This window comes from Trachemys scripta, chromosome 1 (genome assembly GCF_013100865.1).
Source record: "Trachemys scripta elegans isolate TJP31775 chromosome 1, CAS_Tse_1.0, whole genome shotgun sequence".
NCBI classification, from domain to species: Eukaryota; Metazoa; Chordata; order Testudines; family Emydidae; genus Trachemys; species Trachemys scripta.
The window spans coordinates 197,954,144-197,977,533 of record NC_048298.1 but is presented as its reverse complement, the minus strand read 5'-3'; the positions used below and the strand labels follow the sequence as shown (position 1 = coordinate 197,977,533).

Genomic DNA, 23,390 nt, shown 5'->3' with positions numbered 1-23,390 from the left:
AACCGATTCGTTCAAAAGGCATCAAGCTTATTTTATTTATGATGAAATTTTAGGCATGGAGAAACTTTCTCGCTTTAGATCATTTTCATGCAGTTTGTGCTTTTAATGGACTGTGGGTGAAAGCGGTGCCAGTTTTGACAGATTGTTGATTAAGGAACTTGGGGGCCTCCCACACTTTTAATGAAGCCTGGCACAGTCCTTGACGTCTAAATTTTCACACATGCAGCTCTGGGCAAAAAAAGAGAGGCCGAGGGCACATCAGGAATACTGGAGTCTATCAGCCCACAAAGGAGTGTGAGATAAGAACTTCAATGAGCAGGCCAGCAAAGGGTCAGTGCCTGAAGCAACATGTTATGTTGGAAGGCAAAAAGGAGCAGCCTTGGGAGAGCTGCGGCCCAGGGTCTCAATCTGCAAGCACCATGTGACCCACATATCCAAAAGGGTTTATGGCTGCCCTTCTGTTAAAGCAAGATTGAAGGAATGATTGTTGCTGGGCAGCTGCCGAAAAAAGTGTATAAAAACAAACAAAACTACCTTCTCTTGTTGCAGTGCTTTTTGTGGGAATTAGTGGCCTTTGCCCTTATTTTTAATAGATCTTTAACTTCTTTTCTTCTTTCTTCTCTGTTAATTAGCATCAACGGTTACCTTTTCTGAGGAGAAGGAGGAAGTATTTGGGCCTCACAGTTCGTATGGAACACAGCATCACAAAGAGAGCAGTTCACAAGCTTTCCCTCTATGTATATCTCAATAGGTTTGATATCTTCACTATTGAGCAGTTATTTAAAATAAACTGTTATGACTGCTTAGAAAAATCTTCACCTCACATGAAGATGGAAAAACACTTTTACAGTGTCAATGCTTCATTGGCTGCTGCTGTAGTTTGAGCTGCCACAGATTTCATGCTCAGATAAGAGAAGATAGTGTAGGTGCCTTTAGGTAAGAGTTGAGCTTTATTTCTGGTTCTGTTCAGGCTCCTAACGCTTTACAAGCGTCTTGCACAGCAACTACATTTAAGGGCAGGGGGGTAAATAGAGTGTTGTACATTTAAGAGGCCAAATAAAGCGCCTCTTCCTGGAAATATATCCAGAAAGCCTATTCATCAAAATAGATTACATGGAACTCTGTGTGGTGAGGGCAGGGCAATTTTCGAGCATTGGAAAGAGCTGGGAACAAACAAACAATTAGCACTAAAAAAAAAAAAAAAAATCCCGTCATTTCCGAAGGGTTGGCTATACAAACTAGCCTGGCTCTGAACACAGATAAATCAGGCTTCCCCTGACACATTGTGAAAGTTATACCAGTAATGACACAGATTATATTTTTCTCCCATGTATTGGGTATAAACATGGTTTCTGTCTAATTCTTATTCCTCTATTTTAAATCCAGATAGGAGATTGTTGTGGCAGGAACTGATAGTTTTATTCTGTAACAATCGCGGGACTAATTCAGGACCATGTGGAATTTCAATATTTATCTCAGTCAAGCTTGCTGCTGCCAACGTATCAAATGCACAGCTGCCCGGGAACTCTGGTCATTTTTCAGGTCCACCCTCTTCTTAGAGGGAGAAGAGTTGTTCATCCCAGGGTAATTCTTCACAGCAATCAACCTACAGGATGTGTGTATTCAACCTTCTGGTAAAATTAACATGCAGTAAAGTTCTTTGCTTTGCAGTGACGTCTATTCTCTGCTAATATGTTGCATTATCCTGTTGCCTAGCATCAGCCTCAGAGGCCTTTAGAAAGGTGTTGGTAATGTTAATGGCTCATATTTGTGAGCAGGCAGTAGGTTTATTCTACTGTTCACACAACAGATTTGTCAGAGTGGTGTGTGAGGAGATGGCAACAGAACTGGAAACTGATTGTGGGCTCGATGGAAATTTGTGGTACGGAGGGAACCAAAAAACCCCCCAAAACCAAACTTCACTTGGGAGCATGGACTTTGTAGCTCAGGGGTAGGCAACCTATGGCACGCGTGCCGAAGGCGGCACACGACCTGTTTTTCAGTGGCACTCACACTGCCTGGGTCCTGGCCACCGGTCTGGGGGGCTCTGCATTTTAATTTAATTTTAAATGAAGCTTCTTAAACATTTTAAAAACCTTATTTACTTTACATACAACAATAGTTTCGTTATATATTATAGACTTATAGAAAGAGACCTTCTAAAGACATTAAGATGTATTACTGGCACGCGAAACCTTAAATTAGAGTGAATACATGAAGACTCGGCACACCACTTCTGAAAGGTTGCCGACCCCTGTTGTAGCTCATGTCAGAGTACCCTGAAACAGAAGGCATGAGTGACTGAGATTTGGCCAGGTTTCCCTAGCAGTCACATACATGCCACCCATGAGGAGGGTGAGAATGGACTTCATTAGGCATTAGAAGTTATTGCATAGTAAATGGATATGGTGCCCGGATCAATGTTACACATCCACATTTCAGAAAGTTGATGCTAGCTGCATGGAAGAAGGGTCAGTAGGGCTGGATTATGCTGGTCCTGATCTCTACAAAAGTCAAAGCATTATCCTCCTTTAAATCTCTCCTTAAAACTCAGTTAGGCTGTTGGTGTGCTGACACCAGCACGTGCTGCCCAGTACTGTCTCATTGTACTCCCCCATCGGTCAGTCTGTCTGTCCAACTGTTGTCTCTTGCCTAGAACGTAAGCTGTCTGGCGCAAGGACTGTCTTTTTGTTCTGTGTTTGTACAGCACCTAGCACAATAGGGCCTTAGTCCATGACTAGGGCTCCTAGGCGCTATGATAATACAAATAGTAAATAATAATAATAATATAGGGATGCTGTGGTGCTCGCAACTGCAAACTATAGTTTACTCCTGGACCTAACAGGCTGATTGAACATCTGTATGAATGCCCAGGTGTCTTGTGAGGAATCACAGTACTACAGGGAAAACAGTCTGCTCAAATGAAACTTAGCCATCAATCAATTTCTAGGCACTGATGCGGTTTTCTTGGTACTGTGGAGTCTACAGGATTCGTTGAGAGAAAAGGAAGCTTTAATTCATTGTGATGTGTGAGCAGTGACCAATAGGAAGAACCAAAGAATCTACTGAAGGAATTGTAACTTCCAATGTGCCAGGCAGAATTGTCTTTCCAAACCATTTCTCTGGAGGGTGACCATAGACATGTGGAAGAGGATAGGCAAATACCCAGTTTGTTCTACTTAATGCAGTTAATAGTGTTTTGTATCTTCTAAACTAGCCCTTTCCTCTCACGTTAATTGACATTGTCTTTTCTCTTCGCTTTGATGAACTGCAATCTGAAAGGTTGTGCTTTCACTGGTCAACCAGAAATGTGTATTGACATCAGTAGCTGTTATTGATGCAATAAAGATTCTAGGTCATCGGTAGCACTCTAATGAACAGACGTGCTCCGTGGAGTGCCATAAATCCAAGCTATGTCTCCCATAAAAGATACGGGTTTCCACATTGCTTTAGAAATTGCTATATGTATGTGGCTGGCTTAGTTAAAGTTATCTGATGTGGTCAGAGGGGATTCTCCCTGCTTTCCTCTTGAAAACTTCCATTTGTGTTTTATAAGATCAAGCTAAGCTCAGTACTTGGCTGAATATGTCTAAGTCTTAAAATTGCCCACTACAATATTTGAGTTTTGAATTTCTCAAGTGGTTCTTAACTCTGAAATCTCTAACTATGAATACCTCTTTCTAGCTCTGAAATGTTATAATTTTGCCAAAAGAAAATGAAAGTATAGTCATAAATATGAGCAAAAGTTCCTTCAAGATCCACACTTACGTATACATCCTCCCCCACTCACCCTCATATATACAGTCTTTTAAAAATACACTTCTCATCTGAGTTATGACTTGGATAAGCTAAACCTGTATTTCCATTGCTCTATAGTCTAAAAATTAATTATACATTTTATCACTTGGTTCTTAGAGCAAAAGAAATGAAACTGCAGACTCTGGGGTGATTTTTCCCCCCCATGTAGTTGTAGTGTTCCCAGAGCTCTAGTGATTAGAGGAAATAAGGAAATCCCTCGTCTTACTGATCAAACAGTGATCGGAGCTTCTTTCCAAAACTGAAGGCAACACTTTACATATGTCAAGTTAGGGGCTCTCAGACTCTTTATTAATGTGGACTACATCTTAACAGAGAGATTACCCTGGGGATTTTTCCTCTCCTATTCATGATCACATGAATTACCTCCTCTTCCTTTGACTTTATTATTTGTATTACTGTAGCACCGAGGAGCCCTAGTCATTGACCAAGACCCCCGTTGTGCTAGGCGCTGTACAGTGAACAAAAGACCCTGCGTGCCCTAAAGAGCTTACAGTCTTTGGCAAGAACAGCAATTGTTTACATGGAAAAGTAATTTTAGGAAAATATTAAAATGTACTTTTAACTTTTTACTGTGACTTAGCAATTGAAAACAAGGAGGAGGGTTGGTACCATTGGCCTAATCCAAAACTCAGTGAAGTCAGAGGGAATCTTTGCATTTACTTGAGTGGGCTTTTGATCAGGCCTATTGGACCAGCTAGCTCCCTGCAGACTACCAGCAAATGCTCCAGGGACCTCTTTCCCTGTTGTCTCTTTTTAAAAGGCAGTCTCAAGCAAACTCTTGTTTTCTGAGTGATTTCAGGATCTCAGATAGAGGGCAATACAGGATCTTTCCTTTCCTGCTAGTTTCTTCTGCATCCATTCAAAATCGTGGATTTGTTTGTGTTTTGAAGGCAGGGGTGATGGATGATACTTTATTTGTTTTAGCAAAGCTGCCACAGTAAATACAAATTGACAGAAGCTTTTTTTAGTTCCTGACACCTGAATTCTTTATTACATGGATGAAAGGCACAGACCTGGATTTTATCATCCTACTGCTAATTATGTCACCTTATTAATACTGGGCTGTAGTCATCATTGCTATCTCCAGGGCAAATCTTAAAACTCTTAGCAGGGCCGTGAGGAAGCCAAGTTATGCTTTTAGTAGTTAGCTGATAAAGTGAGTGTAGCTTTGTTGCTCTGTGTATATAGACTTTTAAAAGATGTTTAAATATAACTATTTTGGGAAGCAGATCTTGGCTCAGCTTGAAAGTTGGTAGGAGGTGGATTCTAAAACCTGAAAGGTTAGTACTACTTGCCCCGTATCTGTCCTGACACATCAGTCCTACAACATTTGTCTCTGTGATGGGGGCACACTTACCCTTAGGGCGCCCTCTTGCATCACGGCACAGTGTTGCCATTATCCTCTGCTACAGCGCCTCCTGATGGCCGTCTGCCTCTTGCTGGCTCTTCTGTGGCTCAGCCCTCTGGCCATGTCACAAAGTCCAATCCCCTTCTGGAGTAATGAAGTGTCCAGCTGTAAGTCCAACCAAAAGAACTCCAAATAATAACTGCTTCTGCCCCTCTTGGGACAAACTAATAGCTTCTTCTCAAGCAGCATTCTCCACACTGCCTCCCTTCACCCAGGACGCTAGCAGCTTACCTCTGGGGTCTCCCTACTCTCATTTACAAGCCTTATCTCAATACCACCTCCCCCTGCTGGAGCCTAACCTGCTCCCTGTGAGTTTTTCCCAGTCTGCTGTAGGCTCTAGTTTACAACTCCCCCAGTTATCACTACGCCCTAACTCAGGGCTTCCCCTATACAGGAGTCTGCACTGCTTTGCATGGGTTCCCCCAGCCTGTAGTCCCAGGGTGCCCCCGGTGAGAGAACTCTCCTCCTTCCTCTCATGTGGAATCTCTCCTTCAGTGCTCTTCACCTTCCTACTCCCTTCTCAGGAGCCAATTTCAAAACTGTAGGACTCTCTGGTATGGAGGCCTCTGTCAACTCTCTTCCCCGTGCCTAATCGCAGGAGTTACCAGTTGTCTCCCTTCCCCAAGGACCCTACCAGCTCTCTTACTGCCAACTGCAAATACTCATTCAGGGCTTGCCCCACTTAGGCCTACTGTACATCTGGTGGGTTCCTCCCAGCCTGCAACAACTGCAGACCATCTCCAGAGAGCTTTCCCTTGCGCTTTCTTCCAGCTACCCAACTTCCTCCTTTGTATTGTTCTAGCAGCTGCTTTCTAGCTCAGCTGCTCCATTACTGTGAGCTAACGGGTGCCACCTGGAACATCTGATTTCTCCCAGGTGTAGCCCCCTGGGTTGTCACGGGGGCAGTTAGGCCTTGATCCTTCCTGAAAGGTCACTGGTCCCATGACAGCCTAGAATGGAAAACATATTGATCAGATCTGTACCTCTGCCACTGTTTATCATGATGATTGACTTGATTGTGACCTGAGCTACTCCGGGGAGAAGAATATACAGAGGAAGGATGGGTGTCTCAAGTGACCAGATGTACTTGCTCCCCTCATGAGCTATGTTTGTTTATTTTTAAATGTAAAGTATAGCTACTCATAGCCCCTCCTTTCGTAATGAGCAGAACCCTGCAAAGTTCACAGATAGCTGTGAACACACTTCAACCCTTCAGCGCATCAAGGAGTAAAGAGATGAAGAGTCAATAAGCATCTTGTGTTTATGATTGTCAGATAATTTTAAAATTATTTTACTGCACAAAATAGCAGAGGGGTTTGAAATCTAAAGAATGTTATGTCACAGTAAGAGTTGCTTGTATTTGCTGAGGATACACAGAAGATCCTTAATGCTGTGGTAGCTTTTGAATGACAGGAGAGAAGAATTCTACTTGTACAGCATCTTTCAGGTGAGGATTTCAAAGCATTTACAAACATGTAAGCCACATGAAACCCCTGTCAGGTAGATGGTGTTATCCAGGCACAGGGAGGTTACCCAATTTGCCCAAACGTAAGAGACAATATCTACAGGAACTCATTGCCTCCTATAGCACAACATCAGTTTTCTATTGCTGTACCATTCACAAGGCTAGCATTCACATCCTTCTGAAAAGCCTGTCTCGTTGCACAGTCTACCCTTCTCTCTCTGTTGATCTGCAAACTAGGGAGACCCAAGTTCCAGGGTAGGCTCTGGGCTACAGAGGAATGCACAGATCAATTCCAAACACATTTTCTAATCTGTGATTCACAGTCCACCCCGACAGTGATGGTTTGCTTGGAGCTCCCATAATATCACCTGGTGCCCAATAGAGAAAAGCAAGAAAGAGGGGACATGAATTGCACGATTTAAGGATATTAATAAAATAATTTTAACCGTTTAGATTATTTTGTAATGTACATATTTGTGCTGTTTCCTCTCTGAGGTCACTTTTAAATGCTCTAATGTTTCTAAGGCGCTTGTATGCTATAACTATAGTAGTAAAGAATGAGATCAGTGACACGTGTTGTGAAAGCTATACGTGCACCCCTGGTCTCAGAAAACATCCTGACTGTGCCTTTAAATTATTTATACAATGCCATATGGTAGGTGTGCATGGCATTTTACAAATAGATGAAAAGACAGATCATTGCTTTAAGGAGCAGATTGCATAGTCTTCTGTGTTATTTAATGTTTATGGCAACGCCCAGGGGCCGCATTCAGGCTCAAGTATCATTGTTGTACACCATTATAGACATGGCCCCTCCTCGAAGGAACTTATAGTCTAAGAAAGCCCTTAGGAATAAAAGGGTAATTTCATCATAACACTATCATGCTGGCAGAATCTGGATGGCAAAGATGAGGTTTTCTCATGAAAAAATGGAATGAACTGAACAAAGCAGACCACCTTAAACTGCACTGCTCTCACTTTAAAATTGAAATACACAAAGGAGACATCTGTCCTTTAAAATTATTGCAAAGTGGTATTGCATTCAGATCAGCTAATCTCCTGTTAAGTAGCTTTGCTAACCTAGATTAATTTACCTACGTGGCAACTCTGCTTCTAAAACTAAAGCAACAGAATCAGAATTGTGAGCTATATTCGGCCAGACTTAGCATCCACCTACCTCACCCCCTGGAAAAGATTCAGGAAATTGGTAGGAGGCAAACTCACATGGTTCATATAAAATTGCTTCATAGTACATCTTGATTAAGGTAAATTTAGCCTCTGATGTTACCCTGAAGTTTACTGAGAAGGGCGTGGATTAAGCAGAATGCCAATAGTAAGGCAGGGGCCACAGACCTGGGTAAAACCAAAGGGCCAAACTAACATAACAGATTATGTATTTTCAACAAAATGTTTATTTTTCAGCCTTTAGGGATGGACACACATCACCGTGCTCTAGTCTATTGAGCCTGACACATAGGTCAACCTGGATATAGAATTAGGCTGAAGTGGCGGTTTCAGATCCGATGAGGGAACTGCTTCATTAATCAGGTCGACGTCTGTGGTGCCGTGCCTCTTTCCGACCCGGCTGGGAGGAGAAAATATGGAGATGAAGGCGTAGGACAATACACATCTGCCTGGCTAAGTGCAGTGTGTAAACAGAATGAAGCTTGAGAGTCCAGACACCCTGCATGCACAATTACAACCAATAGCAAGGTCCATCAGCTTTGTTGCATTTCAAGCCAGAAGCTCAGCAATGTCTTATTCCTCTGCATACCCCTTTCTCCCTCCCCCTTCCCCCCCAAAAAAGACATTTGGGCCTAACAACAGGATGGAACGTTACAAACTAGTATGGAGGGCTAGAAATAAGACTAAATCTTGAGATCACTTGTGGGTAGAATTAGGAGTCAGTCATACTTTCACTGAAGTATCTGCAGAGAGAGCTTCCTTCTTTTACCCTTAATAGTTTATAATTTGCTCCTAGCGCTGAAACTCCTGATATACCCTGGGCACATTGGTGTGGAACGTCCTTCCCTCTTTCCCTCTCAGTGTGAAATTGAGAATGGTGGTTTGTAGGGTTCTATGTCTCCCATCCTGTTCTGGGGTGTGTTTTTGAAACCCATGTCAAGCAACGTTTTACTAATAAGAAATAAGCAGAACAAAGCATTAGTAGTCATCACGGGTCTTTCGTTCCTAACTCTGAATATACTGTAATGTAGTAAGCCCTAATGTAGCACGCCTCCCTAAAGTATAAACAGACTAAGCTCTATAAACAAGCAGTACTAGAAGGCTGGTACATCTCTACCCCGATATAACGCTGTCCTCAGGAGCCAAAAATCTTACCGGTTATAGGTGAAACCGCGTTATATCAAACTTGCTTTGATCTGCCGGAGTGCGCAGCCCCGCCCCCTCCGGAGCACTGCTTTACCGCGTTATATCCGAATTCGTGTTATATCGGGTCGTGTTATATCAGGGTAGAGGTGTAATTGTCTTCAAATAGCTGAATAGTTAAAACTTCTATGTATTATAAGTCTCGTGGTCTCTCTCAAACAGGAAGCATCCTTGGCAGGGAGGCCCAATCCTGCTCCTCGTACGGACAATGGCAACACTCCCATTGACATCAGTGGGAGCAAGGACAGTCCCATTGCCTAGCTGGATGGTAGAGACCATTCTTTCGGTTTTCATGCTCCCCAACCCTTCTCTGGCATTTAACTTCTTAATCTGAGCCGATTGGAAAAAACCTGTGCCGGGGGAGGACAAATGTGTGTGTGTGGGGGGGGGGGGGGGGGATTTTTCCTTCCATAGATATGGGTGGAAAAATAGGGAGGGGGAGAAACTTAAATTGATATTAGTCGTCTGCAGTAATTTACACTGCCAGATGGTAATTGTTTGATGTTAAATTGTCGATTGATCTGGTACAAGATTATATAATCAATACTTTTTTAAAGAGCCATGTGAAAAACAGAAGTGTGCTTTTATCTTCAGAGTGGGCAGGAGAGGGTACATCTCTGCTGTTATCTGTCTTTGAAAGGGATAAGAGACATTTCAAAACCCCGGTGCAGCTCAGAAGAGAGATTGGGGGGGGGGTCAAGAAAACCAGAGGAGATTGATGTGTCTCCTTGACACTGATGAGCTCCAGTGCAGAAGCAGATTGGAGGAGTTTCTATGAAGCAAATTAATAATGGCAAAGACCCATGTGTCCAAGGCAACCAGGGGCCATTGTAAGCAAAAGGCAGCTACAGAGATACTTCTGAATGACTAATGCCTGTGGATTTTTTTGCAGCAGAAGTTTGAAAGTCATATAATTATTCCATATTTATATTCTAGTAGCAACTAGAGGCTCTAGTCAGGAGCTGGGGTGCATTTGTGCGAGGTGCTATTCCAACACATACAAAGACAGTCTTTCCCCTCACAGTTTACAGTCTTCCAAATGTTACATGCCTGTGATTTAGCCAGTATCTGTTGTCCCTGTACGCTGTGTGCTTGCAGCAGTTGATTCTGCCAAGCCCAGCTTCCATCGAATGATTGAGTCGGGTTGGTGGCGTGTAAAGGAGAGGGTTGGGTTATTTGGTGAGGTAGATTGAGGGGGAGCAAGGGCGGCTATAACAAAAGGTATCCTTATGCATAAAGGTGCGTGGAGCGTGCTTAAATGCCTAGTGGGAACCAGCAGCAGAGGCCAGATACAGGCACGAGCACATGGAATCTCTCTGGATGGGCAGAGACCGTGTTTCTAAACATGTGAGGCATTGGCAAAAGCATTCAGGTGTGAACTGCCCTGGTAATTTCAGGGGGTGCTGAGTTGGATGTCCATGAGGATACTTTCAATGTCAACATTGTTAACAATTGCCTTGCTCAAAATGTGTAAGACAGGAGAGGAGGTGTTTGTTTCCCAGAGTGTGCGGGAGTGCAAAGGCATAGCTGCTGGAGAGAGGAAGGGGCATAGGAGATGTTTCCATTAAGATGGGTAGGTCTTTAATAGCATATGGCAAAGTGTGGGGTGGGGAAGCACCATTGTTTTCATTTTCCTAAAAGGGCTCGGTTGTCAAATGTTTGTGGAACACTGGGTAACGGGAAGGGAGTGGAAGGAGAGATGCCGAGAGGAGGGGGATTTGAATGGGATTGCTCTGTGACATACCAGAGGTGTCCAGGATGCTTTATGTGTTTGTTTGTTTATCTCTGCCGCCGCCTTTCCTCCCTCTTATTTTTGTTTCTGTTTTATTTTTGTTGTCTCCTGTTTCTCCTATGGTCTTTCCTCATCACCCTTTATTGTCTCTTCCCCACCTTCTATTCTTTTCCTTTCCATTTATCCTCCACCCAGTTTGTACAGTCCTTCCCACTGACGTTCCCCAGATGTGCTCCTTATTACTGAACAGCTTCACCCGGCATAGCTCCACCTCCAGGACAGGAAGTGCTGTATCTGGATTGCACACATCTTTGCTTTCTCAGCTGCAGGTAGAACCAAAGAACACTTCTTTGTCCTGCTGCTGCACTGTAGTAGGACTAGCAAAATGACTGGGACAGGAAATGAGAATAATGTGCCATAGGTGGTCTGCTTTGAATCAGTCTAAGTGACATGTCAAGAAGCTGCCTCCCTTTTCCCTTCAATATTGCCCCTGTCACATGGTAGTGGGGAGGGATCTCTCTCAAAATGGCTGACTTGGTTTTTGGTGCAGTAAAAAAAATGAATGGAGGTTTCTTTGGGGAAATACTGCACGACTGTGCTGGCCTCAAAGCTTCTAAGCAAATGCCAGAGAAACCTAACAAATCTTCTGAGAGAGAGAACACTGAAGGGGGTAGGGGGAGAACCTGATTCCAGAACTTTCTTAATATCTGCCCCAGGCTCTGTGCTAACTTTTCCAGTCCCTATAGATGATGTCTAGAGTGGCGATAGCTGAAAGGGTTGGATCCTCACAGAGTGGTTTAGGGAATGCTAGGTTAACTCTGGTAGATCTAGAGAAAGGGTTTGCAGAGCTAAAGCCCACATGGCAGGTTCTCACAGTCTGCCTTTGGGCCACACAGTTAAGCTGATGACACACACGCAGACTTCAAGCATTGTGATTTCAGTCCTGATGTACATTATATGTTCTCATTAAGCTTAATATTTGAGTGATTCATGTAAAATGCAGATAATAGATGTGTCTGGTTTAATGCCTTTTTTCCCGGTGTTCTAAAAAAATGCTGTTTGCCTTATTTATAAAACAAACTCATTGCCTTACGTGTTTGAGATTCGGTTTAGTCCACTGAGAAAGAAAAACTGTGTGTTGATGTTGAGGGGGAAGGGTGTGGAAAGCCATTAATTTTCCTTACTGTCCACTAGATGTCAGCAGAGAACATGCAATATCTGCCTCCTGCTTCTAGCATCCATTTCAGTATCAGAAATATTATATAATGTGGTGATTCTGAAACTATATCGAGATCATGATGGGTGGGAGGTTTCCAAATGCAGGTGGTGGGTGAAGAGTTGTGTGTCCGACTGCTGTCAAACTGTTTACTTCATCTAACATAATGTCAAGTATCAGGGGGTAGCCGTGTTAGTCTGTATCTACAAAAACAACAAGGAGTCTGGTGGCACCTTAAAGACTAACAGATTTATTTGGGCATAAGCTTTCGTGGGTAAAAACCTGCATGCATCCGAAGAAGTGAGGTTTTTCCCCCGGAAGCTTATGCCCAAATAAATCTGTTAGTCTTTAAGGTGCCACCAGACTCCTTGTTGTTTTCATCTAACATAGAGCACAGTGGCAAAGTTTGAATAGGCAAGATTACCTGATTTTCTTCTCCCTAACCCCTCAACACTTCCTCTAAAGTGACATCATGTCTCTGAGGCTGGGGGAACTAATATCAAAAGGTGCATATCCGCATAGTTAGGCGAAAAATAGCAGATTTCAGTTGTTCAAGGAACTTTGTACACAAAGCATATAGTATGTTCGGTAGAAATGGTTTTTGTTGATTTCTGATGGCAGTGGTGTTTCACCTTCTCCTTCAGGCACGTTTTGGAATATATTGTAAATTTCGAATGACGGAGCTTTCAACCTAAGGCCTTGTAGACGTGATGTATTCTTTGCTTGTGACAATGGTCAGCATGATAGTGCTTAGTTCTTTGACTTGCAATGGTGGCTTAATGGAACATGTCCAGATACTAAAAAATAATTGTCAGTGTCGGTCCCTGTGGAACCAGTAGAAGTCGTTTGACTTGCCCAGCCATTCTGATTTGACAACAAGGAAAGTCAGCCACTTCAAAATTGCCATGCACTGATCCTAGGTGTTTTTTACGATAGGCTCTGACTATATTTCTCCTCTTGTTTTCCAGATCACAGGCGTTATTCTTCTTGCTGTTGGAGTCTGGGGGAAGCTCACTTTAGGCACATATATCTCTCTCATCGCTGAAAACTCTACCAATGCCCCCTATGTGCTTATTGGGACTGGTACCACAATTATTGTCTTTGGCCTGTTTGGCTGTTTTGCCACTTGTCGTGGCAGCCCATGGATGCTGAAACTGGTAAGTAAATCAAAAGAACTGTCATGTGGCATATGTGGAAATTGCTTATTCAATGTACTTTTATTAAGCTTAAACAGATGTTAACTGTAACAGAGGCAAACAGAAAGGTTGTAATGACCTGAATGTTCACTAAGTGTCTCTCGTGCTTAAAAAATTCCCTTCACTGAAACCAGTCAATGAATCACACTGACTTCTGTGCCATATATAGGACTCTGTGATGGCAATAGTGCTACCAGTGAACCAGATGTATCATTACAGACTTATTAACATCAAAAATGGCACAGCTCTGTAGCTAATTTGAAACAGACTTTTCCTGGGGTGCTTCTTAATAATACAACATGGAATGTAGGGAATACCTCGATGGTAGCGTTTAGTCTAATGCACACTAACTTTTCATTTCTGGCATCCTGTATTCACCTCTATAAAAATAGGTGGACACCAGAAAAGTAAACTCCCAGCAGTATGTCCGTCCACATTTCAAAAGCAGCACAGGGATTTCCTCACTCCGATAAGCTTTCCAATGCATCTCAAAATGTAAGGAAACTATAGGTGGAGGGAAAAAATGCACAGGCGAGTTAAACATTAAGCTTGTATAAGAGCATTCAGGGACAAAATATAATATGTGGCAATTTGAGGGGTGGGGAATAGTAATGGTCAGGTTAATATGTGGTGAAAGTGAATTGGGACAGGGGGAATAACAGGACGGTGTCTTCTACTACAATATTTTTCCCTAAAGGTACGTCCTCTGACTATCAGAGCTAACTGTGGCATTCGCCGTTCTGAACATGAAGCTTTATTTTGAGCACCTGTATAAAAGTTTTTAAACCATCTTTCTCCCCTCAAAAGAAAACAGGCAAATATTTGAGTTCTGCATTGTTTGTAGGACCTAGCGAAGTCCTAGCTGCTTTGCCCGCCATTAAAAATAGTTCTCCCTTCTTCCTCCTCCCACCCCAAGCATTGAACAGCTTTTCAAACTTTTCTGCATGACAATTGGGATGAGATTTTCAGAAGATTAAAATGCAATTTCCTGTTAGAACAGCCTGTTTAGCATTGTTTGTCTTCTCAGTTATTTATTCATGTGTAGAAAAAAATCAGACCTAAACTGAAACCTCTCTTCTGCTCCTTCACTTTGGTAAAGTTTGGTTCTAAATCCAGACTTCAGCCCTGATTCACTTTGTACGTATGATTATTGCCAATGAAGTCAATGGGACTACTCATGCACTTATGTACCTTATTGAATCAGGCCATAGGCCCCAATCCTGCAGTGAAATGTATGCAAGTGAACCCTGGTACCTTTGCAGAGTCCTGTTGACTTCACTGGAGTCCCACACAAATACAAAGAGTCTACCTGCATTCATCTCCTTGCAAGATCAGGGCCTTAACAAAATGGGAACCACCTCTCTGCAGTGTGAATGTATGTTTCAATAATATATGCGACTGTCAAGAAATGTCATTTTATGCACATTAAACAACCTAATAATGGGGAGAGTGTCCTGCAGTTATTAGTAGTTACACCACATGCAAGGTGTCCTATCTTTCGCCCTCTAAATACATTCTTTTTTTCCTGTCTTTAGAGGAAATCTGGAGGCAGAAGCTTAAACTCAGAATTGTTTGCATAAAGAACTAAAAGGTTCAGACACAACTCTGCCCCACACTCTGACTTGCATTTTGTCTTGTTTCTTTGCTTTCAGTATGCCATGTTCTTGTCCCTGGTGTTTCTGGCGGAGCTAGTGGCTGGCATTTCAGGATTTGTATTTCGCCATGAGGTGAGTGGAAATGAATGTAGGTTATAAATGGCAGTGCCTCTCTGAGCAGGATTTGCTGAAGCCTCTCAGAACATGTACAATATATTGGTTGTTGACTTCAGCAATTCCATATGCATCATGAGTGATGTAGCTATTTTTCGGCAGTAATGCGTGCAGCCCTCTAAACACTGATATGATTCCAAATGAAGGGATTTAGCCAAAGCTTTGAGTCTTAGCTGTCTGATATTTACTCTGGAGCTATCTTTCTTTATATGTCCATCATATAACATCTTCTTTACCCTGTTACATATGCTGAGGACTGCAAAATAGGATAAATACTTTTCTTAGACACAGCTACTTCAGTCAGGGACGCATTTGGTTGTGTAATACAGAGAGGATTTCTGAGACTGCAAAGCCAAACCAAACTAGTTTCCTTGATGTTGTGTAAATCGTATTTATTTATTTATTTTTTTTAGTGTGCCACTGTCCTGAGAGTAGAGTGAAGCTAGAAATAGCTAGAGATAGGAAACTGGGTTAGAAAGATGCCTTGTGAGAACAATACAGTCTGAATTTGTAGTAGCAGTGTTACTTTGTCCATTTTATCTGGAACCCTTTGTTTTAAGCCCAGGATTTTATGCTTCAGTCTTTTAAACTGAACCAGGACAGTAACTTTGTAGTATCTCTTCCTCACTTCTTACTCCTAGGGGAATTCTGAGCCCAAAAAATAAAAATTCTGCACCAAAAAAAAATAATAATATTCTGTGCACAATATTTTAAAATTCTGCAAAATTCTGCATATTTTATTTTCAAAATAACACACTATAATCACACCAGTTTCATGTCAGCAAGTATGTCCGTAACAATGCAGACAACAAAAAAGATCCAGGAATTTTTTTTTGACAAATAGATTCCTTACTAGGCATATTAATACAGAACTTTGAGTAATAATTCATTTAAACTACAGAACACAAACATATTTCCTGCACCCCTCGGAAGCAGTGCAAAGGCTTGGGGGAGTCAGGGATAATGGTGGAGCTGAGGGAGAGGGAAATAATTGCTGGGAAGGAGCCTGGGAGTGAACTTGGAGGATTGTTGGGTCTGGAACCCCGCCCAACCCCCCCATACACTCCTGGGATCCTGACTGCCAGCCCCACGCCCTCAGGTCTGCGTGGGGCGGCAGCAGAGCCCCTGGCACAGAGCTGGCAGCGAGCGGAGTACTTGGCATGGGGCCAGCAGCCGGGATCCCGGGGGTGGGGCAGTAGCTGGGATCCCGGGTGCACAGGGCGGCAGTGGCGCCTAATGGTTAAACATTTAATCGGTACAATTTTAATAGTTTAAACATTTACTTTTTTTAAACATTATTTGAATCCCTAGACTCAATGTTATCACCCCACTAACTCCTGTGCCCTGGCACCAGTCTGTCTCCCCACACTAGCCCTTCTGAACCCCAATCTGTGTGACACCCCCCCTCCATATCCCATGCCTCCTCACCTGGCCCCATGGGCAGGGCGCTGTGAGGAAATCAGCCTCTGTCCCCTTTCTCTCCATGGCTCCAGCTCATGAGCCAGCCACCTTCTCTTCTGGTGCCACATCAGCACCTGCTGTGTGAAAGGTATAATTACAACTTCCCTTTGACACATTGTCAGAATCAATTATTCTGGGGGGGGGAGGGAAATCTGTGGGGGATGTTAATTCTGCGCTTGCGCAGTGGCGCAGAATTCCCCCAGGAGTAACTTCTGTCCCTCTGACTCTTTTCCCTTTGTCATATGTAGTCCTCTAGTACCCTGTCCTGCTGAGAGAGTGTCCTTTTTGGCTGTGAGATTTCCCTCTGTATGTTTCTTGTGTCTACCTTCACCAGCGGTAGATGGTTACCGATTTGATTTTGAAATACCTGTACTTTTTTTGCTGGGAATTACCATTCTACCTGTGGATGAGCAATCTTTTGTCAAGATCACAATAATGCAACCTCCTGAATCTGCCACCAGGCTCTGCTTTCCTCCCAGTTCACGTGTCCTCTGTGACATTCCTGAGCTTCTCTAGCCTGGGGAGCAGTAGTTCCTTATCCAGAGAGCTCCAGTGCCGCAATGAATCAGTGCTGCTACCAAGCAATGGGATTGGTGTTGCCTTTTAATGCCCCCTACTTCTGCACAAAGCTCACCTCCCTCATATTGCGGGCACACAAAAGGCAAATTGAAGGGGGAATCCCTCTTCTCTCTAGCTATTTTTATCTAATAGAGAACTGGCAGGTTATACTTCACCTTCCCTCCTGTACATTGACACAAATCGCTCCTTTAGGTTTTCATACCATAGGCCCTTATTCCTCAGAGTATCCCCCGGCAAACCTAAACATGTAATGAATTTGGGGAAATAAACCAGAAAATTGAAAGCTAGTTAATACTCTGTACGCTCCCTATTTCCACTTCCATTTTTGCTTTTGCTTTTCACATCACACTTCCAGCTGTTTGACACGTTCCTCTGTTTGGCAGATGAACTCATTTTCACAGTGTGATCTTGTCATGGCTGCATAGCTGGCTGCACCCCTGTCCTCTCACTGGTTCTATGAATGCATCCCTGCAGGTGTCCGGCCTCGTGCCTTTACCTATCCCAGATGGAATTCTGCAATTCTCCCTTTCTTAGCCTCTGACCTGGGCTACAGTACCTGTGTATCAACCATGCTTACTAAGCAGATCCAACTATGTTCAACACCTGCAGTTCTTCCCTCTAGGGAGTTGGTGACCAGTGGTGTACAGCGATCAGCCTTCTTAAAGCAAAGTATTGCTTATTTTAGCAGCAGAAACAAGGCTTTTGGAGGAAAAGGATTTTAAAATAACAAGGAGTAGACACATATACATCTTACCTAAAGTCTCCCCATCCTCTGATGATAACCTAAGTAAGCCTAGCTTCTCCCAGCAGCTCCTTGCATTTTCCGCTTCTTCTCTTTGAACAACTCTCCTCCCCCTCTCCCCCCCCCCATGCTGCTTAAAAGAGTGTGTCCCTTTTAAAATCTGCTATAGTTCTTTTTTCTTCTGTGTTCCAAGCTTTGATCCTTCCTGGTCCAACCCAGTTTTGTGGGCAGGGGCGTCATTTCAGATTTGGGGGGAGGAGGGGGCAATTTTAACCATGATTCCAGGGGCTTCTTAGGCACCTGAAAACTCTAGGGTTTTTTGCAGACAGTAACTTAGAAATTAGCTGACAGGAACACTAATTTCTATATAAAAAAGAAAATTAAATAAATATTAGACCCAATTAGCACTAATACTAACATGTTCTGACATCTTGTGTTAATTCACTTAAGGGACACTAGTTAGGTTTAAACTTTTAAAGTATATTCTTACTCTTGACTACAACAATGGAAACAATTGTAGAAAAATCTAGATTACTCTATATCATTTAGGCTACTTACTTTTTGCTATTCACTAAGCGTGGAATAGATCATTTAACTTTTGGAAACATTCTACTAGGGCAAGTCCCATGAGTTTATACAACACCTACATGGGGCTCTTGGGTTACCATACTACAAATAATAGACTAGAAACTGACTTTAAACAGGAGTGAAACTGACACTTTTAAGTCACATTCACATTATTGCTAACCCCAAATGTTTAAATATCATGAGTCAGGCTCACCAAATATGAGATTGGCAAAAATCATGATAATCGCAAGATTATGTAAAAATAATAGATTTGGTGTGTTTTTTTTAATTTGCCTTCCACTTTTTGAGCCTTTAGGGTGCACTGGGGTCACATTTTGAAGCTTTCTCCATAGCCATGAGGGCTAGAAACATACTTTTTCTTTGAGAATGAAGGCTGAAATCATCACTTGATTCAAGGAGCTGGGGCTTTAAGGAAAACAATAATTATCATGAGACTCATGGCAAAATCATGAGTCAGCAACACTGCTTTCACTTCTGTTCAAAGACTAGTTACTTTCCAGAAGGCTCTTAAGAACAACACTATAGTGATTTGAGTTGCAGTTCTCACAGAAGAATGTTTAAAACCAAACACCAGGAAAATTTCACATTTTAAAGCTGAGAAAAAAATGGAGTCTCCTGAGGTATATCAGGACACTGGAGGCAGGAAAGTAAAGTAAACAGGCATAGGAGCTCTGGGCAGCTTTTTCTCTTGAAAAAAAGTTGGAGGTCAAGTCTTCCAGTCCTTAATCAGGTAAAACTTCTATTGCTATCAGCACCTCCACTCATATATAATAACACGTGCTCAATAATTATACATTTCATACATAAATATCTGAGCTATCTTATCCAGGGCTACACATTTTGTAAGCATTGGCTCAGGGACTATATTTTCTGGCATATTCTGAACAGTGCTGAGCACACAGATGGTGTCAGTGAATAAGAACATAAGAACGGTCATACTGGGTCAGACCAATCGTCCATCTAGCCCAGTATCCTGTCTTCCAACAGTGGCCAGTGCCAGGTGCCCCAGTGGGAATGAACAGAACAAGTAATAATTGAGTGACCCATCTCCTGTCACCCATTCCCAGCTTCTGGCAAACAAAGGCTAGAGACTCAATAATACAATATCATGACAATAATCATCGACTTTATGGATGCAATTACTGTTCTTTGTTCTGGAATTGACCTGAATACAGCTGAAACCCTAAGAGTTTGATGTATAACCACATCTGATATTTATATGACACTTTCTCAGTCCTTCCTTTTCTCAAACTCAGAACAAAAAATGACAAAACAAAATGGTTTTCAGTTAAAATATAAAACTGCACAGCAGCCGTTGCTCTACAGCCCAGCATGTGGCAGAACGTGCCACTCCTTTGGGGTTAAGTGATCTCCTCTCATCTGACTCTCATTCTCTCTCTTCATCCTTCCTGAGCTCTGTCCTGCTTTTTATGCTGTCAACATGACAACCTTCCCATCGCCTGGGATTGTTTGCTGGAATCTCAGAGAACTGGCCGCCTTGGTTTTGCTCCCAGCTATCAGCATGCAGCAAAGAGAGTGGCTGGTCCAGTGAATAGGTTGTCAACCCCCAGAGACCTGGGTTCTACTCCTCCCATGGACTTCCTGTATGACTTCAGGCCCCTGCCTTAGGACAGAGTTTCAAAGGTTTTAGGCACCCAGAGATGCAGCGAGGCAGCTAGTGGGGTTTACAAAGAACCTAAACTTCTGGGTGCTTTTGAAAATCCCACTAGGTGCCTAAATACCTTTAAAAATCTGGCCTTTAGTCTGTGTCTCAGTGCCCCATCTATACAATGGGGATACCAGCACTGCTCTACCTACAGAGGGGCTGTTAGGAGAAATGGGTTAGACATTGTGAGGCACTCAGATACTATGGCGATGGGGTCACATAAGTACCACGAGTAGAGGGGGAACTTCTCTGTACCACTGCTATCCCTTCCCTTCTTTTCACCTCTCCCCTTCAGATCTCCCTTTTTTCTGATGTAACTTTGGCTCAGAGGGCTTGGCTGTATTTCTTCTGAGTCCTAAGTTCCCTCTAAGTTGCACAGCTGACTATTAAGCCCCGATGCCTCTCTGCCAGAACAGGCCTGCCATGGTGGGGAGAGGCGCCCCTCCCCACCAGCCCCAGAACGGACCTGCCCCGGACGTGCGACAGCCGGGGGAGAGGCACCCCTCCCTTGGACTGGCCTGGCTGAGGCCCGCTGGAGCTGCCGGAGAGATGAGCCCCTCTCTCGACCCGGCTCAGCCCCGCTGGAGCTGCCACAGCTGGGGAGAGGTGCCTCTCCCCCAGCCCAAGCTGCTGCAGTGAGAGAGGGCTGAGGGGAGTCCTCTCTCCCCACCACAGCCCCAGGGCAGCCTGCACCCCAAATCTCTCATCCCCAGCCCCACCCCAGAGCCTGCACCCCCACCCTCTGCCCTCTCCTGCACCCCGAAACCCTCATCCACAGCCCCATCCCAGAGTCCACACCCCCAGCCAGAGCCCTCATCCCCCCATACTCCAACCCTCTGCCCCAGCCCAAAGCCCCCTCCCAAACCCCGAACTCCTCATCCCCGGCCCCACCCCAGAGCCGGCACCCCTCAACCCTCTGCTCCAGCCCTGAGCCCCCTCCCACAGTCCAAAGCCCTCGGCCCCACCCCCACCACATGAATTTTGTTATGTGCACCAATATGAAGGTGATGTGTCACACATCACATCCATATTGGGCACATAACAAAATTCATTCCGCACATGGTCGTAAAAAATTAGAAGGAACGCTGTCTGAGTCCCCTGCGTTCTCTCTTCAACACCCTCCTTTTCCCCTGCCCCCTTCCCCCAGAGGAATCCCTGTTTTATAGGCTCATCTAAGGACTTCCAGATCCTTAATGTAATTACCAGCTCTTTCTTATCTTAAAATCCTCCTGCCTCTGTTTGTAAACAAAATACTGACTCCCTGCCCCTGGGCATCAGTTGAGACTAGCACCTCCCCTCTGCTGAACTCGCACACCCAGGCTGCAGGGCAGTTAACAGCTCTGCCTGGGGCTAGGACATGCACCTGGAGCAGAGCTGCTGTATGAAGCTCCCCTCTGCCCCTCCGAAATGGTGCCCCTGTTTGCAGGTTGGCTCAAAACAGATGAAATCATCAGAGCTAATAGCTTTGACATTGTCCCTTAACAACTCAAGTGTTTCATGAGAGGTGGCTGTCTTGAGCTGTGCTTTTCCTTCCTGCTTGTTTTTCAAGTCAGCCATCTGACTGACCTAAACTAATATATTCATACAGTAAACATCCCAACATTCAAACAGACTAACATATAGTATTCATAAATTGTCACAGGGCAGTTCCCAATCCATCCTAGCTGTTTTCAAAAATATAGCAATTTGGTGATCTATTTAAAGAGTCTATGGTTGCAAGTGGCAATCTTAAAATGCCATCAAAAGGACTTGTGAATGTTAAAGGAGAGCTTTTTAGATTCTGAATATACACTCCAGAAAGCGTGGCAAAAGGAACACATACTGACTCTGATTTGGCTGTCCTGCAAAGGTTGGAAATGGGTAAATTTCTTGGAAAGACTCAGACTGAAAGCTTGTGCGTTAAAATGCCCATTCCATATGCTGGTCACTTATAAAATATCTCATTCTCTGGCTTTTTCCTCTTAGATCAAGGACACTTTCCTTAGGACATACACTGAAGCTATCCAGAATTACAACGGCAACGATGAGCGAAGCCTCGCAGTGGATGACGTACAACAGAGTGTAAGTTTAAAATAGCTATTGGTAAAAAGATGTAAACAGAATCTATTCTTTGATCACAAAACATGAATTGCCAATGGCTCGAATAGCTGTGTTAGTAAGTTATATTTTAGGGGCTAAACTGATTACATGGGGTTTCAGCCTGCATTCCTTCCACACCCACAGCTGCTACTGATTAGACCTTCAAGGCCTGGTCTACACTAACCCTCCAATTCAAACTAAGATACGCAACTTCAGCTACGTGAATAACAGTTGACGTACCTTAGTTCGAACTTACCGCGGTCCAGACGCGGCAGGCAGGCTCCCCCGTCGACTCCGCGTACTCCTCGCGGCGAGCAGGATTACCGGAGTCGACGGGGAGCACTTCTGGGTTCGATTTATCACGTCCAGACAAGACGCAATAAATCAAACCCAGAAGTTCGATTGCCAGCCGCCGAACCCAGTGCGTAAGTATAGACAAGCCCCAAGGTGTTGGTTCCAGGATTCAATACCTAGAATGGAGAAACAGGATTCTGAATACCTGGGGTGAAATGCTGGCTCCAAGTGGGTGGGAGTTTTGCCGGTGACCTCAATGATGCCTGGATCGCATCTTTGGTATTTACTAGCTACAGAATAGCCAGTCTATCCAAGGGTGCTCTGTGCTTGTTTGGGACACTGTACTGTCAATATCCTGGACGAAAGAACCATCACCAGAAGAAAGTATTTCACAAACTATATTGCCATAGCATCTAGCAGGCATCTTCTGACAACTGCTACTTTTTAAAACCAGTTGAGTTCACCCCTAATCTTGGGCTTGGTCAGTATAAGAAAACGTATAGCCTTGTGACATAATCAATTTTAAATCAATATAGTTATCCTGGGGCAAACCCTTAATATGGACTCATTTAAACTGGTCTAAATCACACTTAAGATGATCTAATTTAATGTGGAAACTTCATTTTACATTTATTTAGTTAAACCAATGCAAGTTTTATAATGCAGACAAGCCCTTGTGCTAGTCCAGAGGTAGGCAACCTATGGCACGCGTGCCGAAGGCGGCACGCGAGCTAATTTTCAGTGGCACTCACACTGCCAGGTCCTGGCCACCGGTCCGGGGGACTCCACATTTTAAATTAATTTTAAATGAAGCTTCTTAAGCATTTTAAAAACCTTATTTACTTTACATACAACAATAGTTTAGTTGTATATTACAGACTTATAGAAAGAGACCTTCTAAAAACATTAAAATGTATTACTGGCACGCAAAACCTTAAATTAGAGTGAATAAATGAAGACTCGGCACACCACTTCTGAAAGGTTGCCG

The 23,390-nt window shown here is 43.6% G+C and overlaps 1 protein-coding gene across 1 annotated transcript in view; it reads left to right on the top strand.

The window, feature by feature from the left end:
• TSPAN7 (tetraspanin 7) overlaps positions 1–23,390 on the top strand; it is a 172,073-nt gene that overhangs the window by 122,970 nt on the left and 25,713 nt on the right. Inside the window, exons 2-4 of the mRNA XM_034754476.1 lie at positions 12,997–13,185; positions 14,877–14,951; positions 21,995–22,090. Of these exons, the coding sequence (XP_034610367.1) occupies positions 12,997–13,185; positions 14,877–14,951; positions 21,995–22,090 (360 nt within the window). The remainder of the gene's footprint in view (positions 1–12,996; positions 13,186–14,876; positions 14,952–21,994; positions 22,091–23,390) is intronic.